This window comes from Callionymus lyra, chromosome 4 (genome assembly GCF_982586985.1).
Source record: "Callionymus lyra chromosome 4, fCalLyr1.hap1.1, whole genome shotgun sequence".
Taxonomy (NCBI): Eukaryota; Metazoa; Chordata; class Actinopteri; order Syngnathiformes; family Callionymidae; genus Callionymus; species Callionymus lyra.
This window is the reverse complement of record NC_141821.1, coordinates 4,005,887-4,017,960: the sequence shown is the minus strand read 5'-3', so window position 1 is coordinate 4,017,960 and position 12,074 is coordinate 4,005,887. Positions and strand designations below refer to the sequence as shown.

The following is a 12,074-nucleotide window of genomic DNA, read 5'->3' as shown; positions in this document are numbered from 1 at the left end:
ACCCCTTCAAAATAAAACAGCGGAAGTAAATATTAACAACAGAATTACAAACACATACATGCAGATTCGCACGGGATTAGTATCATCACCCGACGTCTGTGTTTGGTGAATAACAGTAGGTAATTCGCGGGGGAATTATTACATTACAAATCAAAGACATGACAGATTCAAACTCATTCTCCGTAATTATCACTAATTACCAGAGGTCCCCAGGTAATACTTGTGTGAATAGGGCTTAAGTTGAATTTGTAAAGCGCCTTTCACAGACCAGGTTTCAGGATGCTGGGGGTAGATTCAAGGCATGTGTGTCACTCAAAGCTCAAATATCCATCAAGCATTGGTGGTTCAGTGGTAGAATTCTCGCCTGCCACGCGGGAGGCCCGGGTTCGATTCCCGGCCAATGCATCACTCTTTTTATGATTTAAAAGTGTCGAGAATACTTTGTATTCTGACCTACATTTTGACACCCTGGACTTGTTCTGGTTCTGGTTCTTAGGCCCCCAAACCTCTGGCTGCCTGCCAACAAAAAGCCTCCATTTTAGGCATGCATCACAATCTCTCACTGAATGGGGGGGCCAAGACACAAACACAGTCTCTGCTGATCTGACGCATACAAGGACACGTCACAAACCAGACACACATGCTGGGGCCATCAAATTCCAAGACAACACACTGGCAATTAATCCTGACTAGCAGTGCAATACAACCTTTCATTAATGATGAGAGTGAAATACTGACATTTTGATGGATGTTAAGCTTCATATAAGACCAACCCTACTGACCCCTGCTGGGTGAGTGGTGAGCTGTGATCTAATTATCTATGGCCCCCGGGGTGATATTTGATTAGTATTAGAACCGGCCTGCAGGCCACAGCTGCCTGCTAGTGTGAAGTCATTAAGTAAGTTTTATGATAAAGGCAAATTAAGCATACCTTAAAATAAAGGGAGAAGGTTTATTATTTAGTCTAATTGCACTTGTAAACAAACATAACATATTCACTGCAAATACTAAAAACTACTGTAAAGATGTGCTAAAAGTGTGATGTAAACATTTATATTTATGGGTCAATAATAATTCATACAAAGTAAAGAAGTGAAAACACTAGTTACTCTTTTTCTTACTGCATATTTTTTGCACATCTTCTTTTGTGTTTAAGCGCATTTCCTGTCATACACAATAATATATTATCATTTACACAATTTGAATTGTGTGATTGCATAAGGTAACTTTGATGAGCACACACAAACATGCTGATGGTGCGCACACACACCGAGGCAGAGACGAGAGCAGCACGCACACACAGACAGACATTTCGTAAGACATACATCTCGATTCAAATGTACAAACGATGCCAACCGATGAGTTGTTAAAAACACTGTATTTTGTTTCTCACTGCTGCTCTTTAGCTTCTGTAGACGTCACTGATCAACAGGTTCAAGCGTCTTCCTCTTGTTTGCTGCACTCAGCGCCGCTCGCAAGTCATTTTGATGGCTCGGAAATTAAATGAACATTAAATAAAATAGCAACCTCTGCAATATAAGTATCGCATTTTTTAATATCGCAATCCCTGCTGTAGAGAGAAGAACACACATACAGTGGAAGCCCCTACCTTGTTTTTTTATGGGCAACCAAAGTGAAAACTCTCCTGAATTAATCGCATGTTTCCTATTTTGAAGTTATTTTACTGGACGTTAATTGCCATCCCTCTGCTAATGTTTGTCCATATATAAGGATGCTTCGGTGACTTGAGGTCAAATTTCTGTCAAGCGTTAAATCGTTTTCAAAACAAATAAAATTGCGTCAGGTAACAAAGCAATGGCAGTTACAGATTTCTGACTAGAATTATTATTTTCAAACTCACTCCAAAGTAATACTTACTCTAAAGTATACCTGCTTTAAGGATGTTCTCATACATTTAAGCTCCTGTGACTGAAATATGTTTCATGCAAAGTTTTTTGTTATCTGTTAGTTTAAAGTTGTGTGGTCATTGCTGAAACTGTGGTAATGTAAGTAAGTAAGTTTAATAATTTGTAGACCAGGTTTAAGTTGACGGAAATCTGTTGCATGCAAAGTTGTGTTCATAGCCTTGTCTCTGGTATTCTTTGTAATATGGTAAAGGACATTTAAAGACTAATAAGTCCTGCTGTGAGAGTAACAGACCCTCAAGCATTGGTGGTTCAGTGGTAGAATTCTCGCCTGCCACGCGGGAGGCCCGGGTTCGATTCCCGGCCAATGCAAATAGCTTTTGAGGATTTTCTTATTCAATACTTTAATGAGAATTGCACCATGATACCTAAGTGAACTATGTTTTTTCACTCTGGATTAGTTCTGCTACTAACCTTATTTTGCCACCGTCTGCTGAAACCTTGTTCTTTTGGTAATGTGACACCAACTACATGCAGGCATTCTCCCCTCCTCCACACTTCCTCCACACTTCCATTGCATAGACTCTGGCCCCCCTTTTTATCTTGCAGAAAGGCTCTCTGAGCTCATCCAGCAAATCATGTGAGCCAAAGTCTGTTTACATTTGCATGGGCCACCCGTGAGCCTTCACTTTACTCACGACCGGCTGTAAACCTCACCATGAGTCAAAAAAATACCAACATGATTACCCATATATCCTGGTTGGGACATAGCTGAAACTGTAACAGTTCGCTGTTACATCAATTAAAATTGGAACGATACAGAGAAGATTAGCATGGCCCCTGCGCAAGGATGACACGCAAATTCGTGAAGCGTTCCTTATTTTCTTTATGTTTTTTGATCGGTGCTCGGCCCCCCTCTATGTAGCAAGTCGACTCCACTTATTCATGTATATGAAAAATATGAACCTAAATCTCATTTTCTTGACAATGTTGTTCAATAGAAGCTTCTTCCAGTGTTCAGAGCTTGGTAAGATAAATCCTTTTTTTCTACTAATGGTTAATATATCCTCATAGTTACTTTTCTTTTCATCTGCCTTCTCTAAAAAGTAAGGCATGTTACGGTGATTGACAGCACTCCACCATCACATCCTCCCCCACACTTCCACTGAGCCAATCAACATCCTCCAGACACTCTAAGCAGGAAACAAAGATGCATGTGCTGAGCTTTTACAACCTTTGTTCTTAACATGTTTGCTCAGTTTTCCCTGTAAAAGTGCAGATACTCCAATCTTTTATTTTTTATAGTTCACTGAATCAGGGAATCTTTTTTTTTTAAATTCAAAATATTTTTTATTTAGCATAAGTAGGCACTACAAGTATACCAAGCAATGTTGGTTGAGTATAAAGGCTACACTGAGCAAGATTGGCCTCTGGGACTTCTGATGTTGAAGTAGGAGTTCCTCCTCTACTAAATCCTGTCTGGTCAGCAGATATTATTGTGGGAAGTATATTTTAGTAGTCAATGTTCAAGGACTTTTGCTAGTATTTTTGTATCTGTGTTAAGTAAGGAGATGGGCCTATAAGAGGCACAATAGGTCAATCTTTTTTGCTGATGAGAGTGATGCAGGCCTCTAACGATGGTGGAAGGTGGCTTAGACTGCAGGAGTCGGTCAAAACCAAACATAGATGTGGACAAAGAATATATGAAAGACCGTAGAGTCATGGAAGCCAATGATGACGTGGAGGCCGAACTCATTGCAAAGCTGGATGTAGTTGAGGAAGCTGTTTTAATAGTACAGCAAAAAGCAGTGCAATTGGAAACTAAAAGAGGTCAGGGGGCTTACCCAGTGCAATCTATGGGGAAACTTTGAAAGGACTGAATTATCCACCTCACTGCAGAAAGCCACGGATAACAGTAGAGTTAATTCAAGCTGTAGGATCAGAGTGATCTCGGAGACACAGGTGCTGCTAAAAATCCACTGATGACAAAGTCGATTGAAACCAAATTCCCAGAAACCCTCAAGAAGGAATGGCTTGTAAACGTAGGCTACAGCATAACAGATGTTACAAACACACAACCCCAGGAATGTGGAACAAATTCTGAAAGCTGAAGGTTTTGAGCTCAATGGGAGGAGAGAGGATTGGTAAAAATGTAAATAAAGCGAGAGAAAGACTCTGATACTACCAAACCAAAACCAAATGCATTGTGATGACAACAGGGCATTTGGTCTGGACTACGATGTTATAGAGGACATGCTTCATGTGATGTTGGGAATCAATTTCTACAGGAGAAAGGTGAAAATGTGACCAGGTCAAGATCTCCTTGAGGACCAAATTAAAACCCAGGCACCTGATCTCCTAACAAGAAGAGAGCTAAGCAGAAATGGCAAATTCTGCTGGTACTGAGAGCTTGCCAAGAAGCAAATGAGGGAAGCTGTTTGGTCAAAGAAACATGGGACATGGCACTCTCATATTGACTCAGAGAGAATGCGATTAAGCTCTTTGAAGAGTAGTTGCTACTTGAAAAGTGAAGTTCATCAGGGCTCTGACCTTACTTAATAAATGAATTAAAACCCTTGGCAATCATCTTTTCTGATGGAAGTGAGCACAAATACAGAGTGTTGTTGTACTTGAGATGGAATACAGACCACAACAAAATTGTCAGACTGGTGAAATCCAAAGTAAAGTTAACTCCCCTGGATAACAGAGGAGATGCTGTTAAAGCAGAGATGTGCAATGCAGTGTTTGCCTCACGCTTAAAGAAGTACCTACAGCTACACAGTAAAATTAAGCAAACAAGTGGTGCCACCTTGTGGATAGCCAAGCCATCCTTGGAGCAATTCAGTGTAAGAATTGTAAGGGGCTGCCAACCCAGTCCTCAATGAGCCGCAGTGGCTGCAGGTTTTTGTTTCAACCGATCCAGCATGCCCAGTTTAACCAATGAGGTTTTAGCTGAAGCAAGCAACAGAAGGTAGAATTCTCGCCTGCCACGCGGGAGGCCTGGGTTCGATTCCCAGCCAATGCAAGCTCCTTTTGAGGATTTTCCTCCACACACTCAAACCAAAAGCATTTTCGTGCGGCATCATGCCTTCAGGTGCTTGGGTCTCGTTGGTGTGTGGGCAGTAATGGCTAGTCACTGCCTATCTTCTCCTGGCCCCAAGCTTACAAGCTCACTTTTACTCATAACCCAGCCCGAGGATCTTTCAGACTTAACCCTCCGACCTATAGACTCCTGCCCTGCCCTCTTTTCGTGCTATCCCCTGGGCCGCACACTGATCGAAATGAAAAAATAAGGAACACAAAATTTGCGAATTTGCGTGTCATCCCTGCGCCCAGTGGAGCCTGATCTTCACTGTTAATGTTCCACATTCGTTCCACATGTTGACCAATCACCTCTCTAGCTCGTTCCTAATTGTCCCAGATCTAGCGCATGTTGACCAATCACCTCTCTAGCTCGTTCCTAATTGTCCCAGATTTGGCGCATGTTGACCAATCACGGCTCTCCCTCGTTCCAAATCTGAGATCGGCCACTCCCTCGTTCCAAACCTGAGATCGGCCATCTTGTTTCACTAGATACATGCTAATAAATAAAAAATAGAAATAGCGGCTATTTTCTCTCTTGTTCAGTATTTCCAATCGGATTTCATTTTTTTTCTCTGCGTACATCGTTTAAGGTAAGTGTCTGGAACATTCCTATGGAAAAATTATCTTCTAATTGTCTTTTATTTTTTATTATGAGCCTCGAAATATTTCTCCATTCACTTAGCATTGGTATGTGTATTCGCTATAGTGTAATAAGAATGTTCTCGTGACAATGTGGCATGATTCTATTCACCTATTTTATGTCTGGTTGTATTTTTAAGCCCGAAAAAATGTTCGTTTTGGTGAGCGATATTACGAGCATTGTTATGCTAATGAGTTGCGATGCTAATGCGTTGTGATGCTAATGCTTTTTTACGATTATTTTAACGGTGGTTTTTGGTGAAAACAGTTAAATATTCACCAATAAAATACAGCATTGTCGTATCTAAGCATATATTTTCATTATTTATAATAAATCAATATAAAACATAATCAATGACAAGTACAAATGCTTTTTACGATTATTTTAACGGTGCTTTTTTGTGAAAACAGTTAAATATTCACCAATAAAATACCGCATTGTCGTATCTTAGCATATATTTTCATTAATTATAATAAATCAATATAAAACATAATCAATGACAAGTACAAATGCTTTTTACGATTATTTTAACGGTGCTTTTTGGTGAAAACAGTTAAATATTCACCAATAAAATACCGCATTGTCGTATCTTAGCATATATTTTCATTAATTATAATAAATCAATATAAAACATAATCAATGACGAGTACAAATGCTTTTTACGATTATTTTAACGGTGCTTTTTGGTGAAAACAGTTAAATATTCACCAATAAAATACCGCATTGTCGTATCTTAGCATATATTTTCATTAATTATAATAAATCAATATAAAACATAATCAATGACAAGTACAAATGCTTTTTACGATTATTTTAACGGTGCTTTTTGGTGAAAACAGTTAAATATTCACCAATAAAATACCGCATTGTCGTATCTAAGCATATATTTTCATTATTCATAATAAATCAATATAAAACATAATAATAATAATAATCGCAGGTAAGTGTTTATGACAAATATGTTGTTAAATGTGATATACAATCTGGGGACCTTGCCAATGTTATGGTATACTATTACCTTGTCTCTGACAGCTAATATTATGCTTTTTTTTTCAGGATTCATTTCAGTAATGGGGTCGAAGCCTACATTCAAGAGACTCAGCAGCGGGGCCCTAGTGTTGGGCTATTCCGAAGAGGCACATAGAGTGGCTGCTCGTAATAAAGCACGCGCATCTGCTGTAGTCTGCCAGTCTGGCGAGATCGTCAGGAAGAACGCCGTCAGCGAGGTCAGTCAGGGTGGTGGTGATGTCGACGACAGACTCCTCGTCCTGGCTCATCACCGGCTGCAGTTCGGAGTGTACCGTGGCCAGACATTCAAGTGGCTTGTGGAGAATGGCTTGGGATACGCTGCCTGGATGGTCGACAACCTCCGGGGAGAAAGACCGGTCAACACTCCCCTGAGCCAGAACAAGATGGCCTTCAAGGACTACCTCCTGTCCTTTGACGAGGGTAAGGAGGCTGTCGATGCGAAGGAGAGGCAGCGTATCGGCAAGGTCAAGGCCGCCGACAGCCGTCCTCCTCCATCAGCCGCCAGTCAGCGGAGCCAAGCGGTCGTTCTGTCCTCATCTCAGCTCTCCTCTCTTCTGGTGGGTCGCGCCTTGTCACCAGGGGCCATTAGGAGCCGGCTTCAGAAGATGAAGATGAAGAAGACACCGTCGAGTGCAAAGTCTACAGGTGATACATTTACACTACTTCAAGCAATAACCTTTACTATGATGAAATCAAAAATTAGTAATGATAATTCATATTCATATCAATGTTGAATGTGTGTTTTTCAGCCAGCCCTGCGCTTGACGACAGTCAGGACAGTGACCTGGTCACAGCCATGGAGGCGTATGAGTCTGCTCATGCAGATACATCAGGTAATATACACACAATAAACAGTGTTAACATATATACAACCTTAGTCATATTCGGAAAGTTGTTATGTTCTACGATGCTGAACCCAAGAGCAGACAGAGGCGAAGTTCCAGAGAGTACAAAAAGGGGTTTATTGGATGAAGGGGAAGCAGGTAGTTGAAGGGGAAGCCGGAGGGAGAGCGAGGGATCCGAGTTACTGCAGGCAGAGGAACAAAAGTTAGATGAGGTCCGAAAAAACAACAAGAGACTTGAGTACGATAACGAGGTAACAAATAAACTGAGCCAGTCACGTATAGTTACCACGGTAGAGTGAAGTACGATCTGGCGCAATTGATATAATTTAAATTGAAGCATATACCTGTTCATTTTAAAGGTTAATTATCTGGTAATAATATGTATATGTTGTAACATGCATGTTTGTTTACACACTTGTATCATGTGTTTTAGCCCGTATTGCTGTATGCAGCGTTGAGGCATCCTCCGCTGCTACAGCTGTTGGTGTGACACCTGACAAGCCGGCCGCAGTGTCCAGTCGTCCGCCTGCGCCCGCCAACGAGTCTATCCCACTTAGACATGTGGATGGTATGACAGGCTATTATATTACCGTTACTTGCATTAGAAAATACAAGTAAATCAGAAGTTATAACATCTGAATCTTAATATTTTTGATTACATTATTATTATTCTATTTTTATATTATAAATACAAGATAATGAATTTTTTTTTTTAAAGAATGTGGTATTATCAACCGACTTTAGTATAAATTTGTATAAACTGTACTTGACAGACATCATACTGCCAGAGGGGTGGAGGAAGTCACTTCCCGCTGCCGACCACCACTGGGTATCCAAGGCGCTCTTCAAGCTGTCTTCGCGGAAGAAGGCAGAGCTGGCCTGGGAGCGCGTGGACCGCCTGTGGTGGCACCCCCCTCAGGCCGCCCTCATCCCCAGCCAGCTGCCCAGACCTGACCGCTACTTCGCTCAGCGCCTCCTGCTGTGGATGCCGCATAAGCTGTGGCAGGTGCGTCTGTCCTGCCCCGACCCGTCCTGTCAGGACCACCAGCTTACGTCGGCCGGCCTCTATCCGCGCGTCCGTCAGGTCCTCGATATCGACAGTTTCTATCACCTCGCCGCCGAGTACCTGGAGTGCACCAAGTGCAAAAAGAAGCTCATCAGCTGGAGCGGCGCCATCACTCGCCAGCTGGACATCGGTCACCGCGTCCAGTTCCCCATTCTGCTGACTTACCAGTCCGCCTGTGACATGCGCGTCGCCAAGCTGTTGCGCCAACGCGGACTCGGGAACAGCGCCAGCCAGCTCCGCCACAAGCTGATGGAGCAGCACAGCGAGATGTGGTCTCAGCGCGTGGTGCACTACCTGACCGACTGCCAGAGTTTCACCGACGCCAACAGCCGCAACCTTCTCAGGCCCGACGTCAGCGACCCCCCTGCCATGACTGATATTCCGGGCTACAAGTGGCTGCAGACGGTCTACTGCAACGATGTGATCATGCGCCTGGATGAGGTAAAGGGCGCCATCACCTCTGTCTTCGGCAAGGTGCTGAAGCTGGACTCGACCAAGAAAGTTGTGAAGAAGCTGGCAGGGCACAGCGCCGGCACCGCATCGTGGGCCACCAACGTGGGTAATGAGTACGGCCAGGTGCTCATGAGCGTCCTCACCGCCAGTGAGGGGTACGGCCTCGGTCCCATGGCCACCGGCATCATGGCCCGCTACACGTCAGCTGGAGTGGACCCGCCGCGTCTTCTCTACGTGGACCGCGACTGTTGCGGGAAGTCTCTGGGTGACATGTTTAAAGACTGGCCTGACCTTGGCATCCGTCTGGACATCTGGCACTTCATTCGGCGCTTCAAGTCCGGATGTACCACGGACTCGCACCAGTTGTACGGTGTCTTCATGAGTCGCCTCTCCGCCTGCATCTTCGAGTGGAGCACCGAGGATGTGCAGCGCCTCCGGGAAGCTAAGCGTGCCGAGCTCCAGGCACAGAAGATCCTGAACCCCAGCTATTCAGACGTCTGGTCCCGCATCACCCGGAGCGAGCTGTCGTCCCACTGCAGGCGGAAGATGCGCGGCGCCGAGGAGACCACCCAGCTCATCCAGCAGCTTCTCGACACCTTCGACGGGGAGCAGGGTCGCGACACCCTGGGTGTCCCGCTGCTGGATTCAGAGCGCATCTGGGACATCTGGCTGAGCCAAAAACGCCACGTCGCCTGTATCCAGGACCCGGTGGGTTTCTCCCTCTACACGGAGACCCACAAACAGAAGAATGTAAGTATGCTGAAAGTATGCTGCTGCCCGTGTTCAGGTGCGCCCGAGGATCAACCTCCCTGGAGTCGTTCCACCTCCACCTGAACAGGTTTATTCCAGGAACGAGCGCTAGCGGCATGCATTTCCAGGCGTATCTGCTCGAGGGCCTGGTGCGCTGGAATGAAGACCGAGCTGCTGCCGCCGTGACACAGATGGAGGTCATGCCGCGTCCACGCTCCACTACAGCGGCCTGCTCAAGAAGGCTACCAACACCCTCAGCAGTGGCGTACTTGGTAGACAGTTAAATGCATCATACTGCGGGCCTCGACAGTACACTGGTAAATATTCTATAATCATTAACTTATTTTGTCAACCTTAGGGAAATGTATATATATATATATATATATATATATATATATATATATATATATAAATACATTTATATATAAATAGATCATGTAGTTTAAGAATTGAATGATCAATATTTCTCACTGCCTGTATTTTGTCACACACAGGTGAGCTGATAGGTATTGAATACCTGTACAGCCAGACTGGAGAGGTCCTGCAGGACTACACGCTGGACCCTGACAGCGACGAGTCCGCACGCCTGGATGCCTGTCTCCAAGATGAGGATGAAGGGTTTGAGGAGGCCAGTCCTTTTAAGGACCCCACCGTCTCCACCTACGACGTGGAACCTCGCCCTTCCGTCCCGCCACGCCGCCACACAGACCCGACTGCACTGTCAGAAGATTGTAAGACTTATTTTATGTCTTTGTTTTCTTTTTTATTTATTATCAATGAAAATTTAAGTTATATTATTCATATATTTTATATGCAGATAGAAAATAAATTATATATATAATTACATTGATATATCCTATGAAAATATGTTTTTTTTTTAAAGTATAATCAGCCTTGTTTATTTTTGTAACAGCTGAGTGTAGGTCACGCAAGCGTAGACGCCAGCTATACAGGGGATCAGCGTCGCCAAGACCCGCCAGGCAACCTGCCGCGGTGTGCGGTGAGGATTTGATGCCCCCTTCCTGCTGTGACCACACCAGAACCGTTACCCTCCCCGGTAACGCCTACCCCGTCCGTAGGTACACCACCGGCTCGTCTATCGCCAGAGGTAAATCCAATACAAACTCATGGTATCTTATCAAAATAATTTATTCAATATGCATGGCAACATTTTTATGCATTGGTATAATTGTTATTCAGTACTCCGTGGACCGTAACAACGTGCCCGGTTACGGTAACGTAGAGGCCCTGGCGAGATGTCTCTTTTCCCTAGGAGGACAAGATGAGCCGTTGACCAACGCCCAGGCCGCCCGGATCATCGCCTTGTGGAGGAACCTGGACGACTATGACAAGCGGGCCACCCAGTTCTCCCCGCGTCACAGGTCCAAGTCGCCCGTTGCCCCTGGTGTTGATAGCACCAAGCGGTCAGTGTTTGAATATTCTAATCTGTGATAATTATGCATGGCTTATATTACATTTACTGCACTATATGACATGTCTTAAATTAAATATATTGTGTGGGTTTATTACAGATGTTTCCTGGGACAGAACACCGGTCCTGCACAATGGCCAGATTGCAATCGCTACGTCGAGTGCCTGATGGTGAAGTTGTGCGAGGCAAATCCTTCCCCTGTCCGTAAGGAGGGCGCCACCGTCCAGTGTTGGACACTCATTTGCCGCGCCTACCGCAAGGTTCGCCAGAAGGTGCTCGACAATGCACTGGTCATGCAGGAGACATCGCTACAGCTGGTGGAGATAAATCAGACCACTCTGACACAATGGTAATTCATCACATCTATTATCACATCAAAACTAACTTTTTTTAATGATTGACAAGTCAAATAATAATATACTCGTTTTATTCTTAATGCATCTTATTACATATTCAAGTGGGTTTAAAATTTTGTGTATATAAACTTGCTTATTAAATGTTTATCATTTCATTACTACAGGCACAACCGCAGATCCAAACAGGAGGAGAGGCAGCTCTTGGAGCAGGGGATTACTCTGCCTCCGCCCCCGCCCTGTGCCGCCTTCATCTTCACGTTGCCGCCCAACACCGCTGGACAAGCCCACTCCTTCAGGCCCCCGCTTCTTCTGCCCTGGGTTGCTCACGTTGTCCCTGCTACTGGTACCACAGGACCCCGGGTCGAGCCTCTGCTCCCGGTCGCTACGGTCCCCCTGCCACCGTCCAGCGTTCCACGGTCCACCAGGTGGTATCAGAAGAAAAAACGTGAACGCGAAGAAGCCGGGATTGTCTGCAAGAAGTATCAGCGAGGCAACGTGAAGATGATGTGTCGGCGCTGCGGGAAAGAGCGTGCTACAGACAGCCACAGGCAGTA

At 44.5% G+C, this 12,074-nt stretch overlaps 1 protein-coding gene and 3 non-coding genes across 4 annotated transcripts in view; all 4 read left to right on the top strand.

Moving 5' to 3' along the window:
• The first annotated feature begins 334 nt into the window (after positions 1-334).
• Positions 335-405, top strand: trnag-gcc (transfer RNA glycine (anticodon GCC)). Its single transcript has one exon. It is a non-coding gene; the product is annotated as a tRNA-Gly (tRNA).
• Positions 406-2,166: 1,761 nt separating this feature from the next.
• Positions 2,167-2,237, top strand: trnag-gcc (transfer RNA glycine (anticodon GCC)). Its single transcript has one exon. It is a non-coding gene; the product is annotated as a tRNA-Gly (tRNA).
• A 407-nt stretch (positions 2,238-2,644) lies between these two features.
• On the top strand, positions 2,645-2,750 carry LOC148081079 (U6 spliceosomal RNA). Its single transcript, XR_015711200.1, has one exon. It is a non-coding gene; the product is annotated as a U6 spliceosomal RNA (small nuclear RNA).
• A 6,622-nt stretch (positions 2,751-9,372) lies between these two features.
• The window catches only part of LOC148081072 (uncharacterized), a 7,715-nt gene continuing 5,013 nt past the window's right edge, over positions 9,373-12,074 (top strand). Inside the window, exons 1-7 of the mRNA XM_087788348.1 lie at positions 9,373-9,690; positions 9,770-10,049; positions 10,227-10,463; positions 10,646-10,840; positions 10,933-11,156; positions 11,265-11,513; positions 11,685-12,074. The exon at positions 11,685-12,074 is cut by the window's right edge and continues 74 nt beyond it. Coding sequence (XP_087644474.1) covers positions 11,332-11,513; positions 11,685-12,074 — 572 coding nt within the window. The 5' untranslated portion in view covers positions 9,373-9,690; positions 9,770-10,049; positions 10,227-10,463; ... (1 more) ...; positions 10,933-11,156; positions 11,265-11,331. The remainder of the gene's footprint in view (positions 9,691-9,769; positions 10,050-10,226; positions 10,464-10,645; positions 10,841-10,932; positions 11,157-11,264; positions 11,514-11,684) is intronic.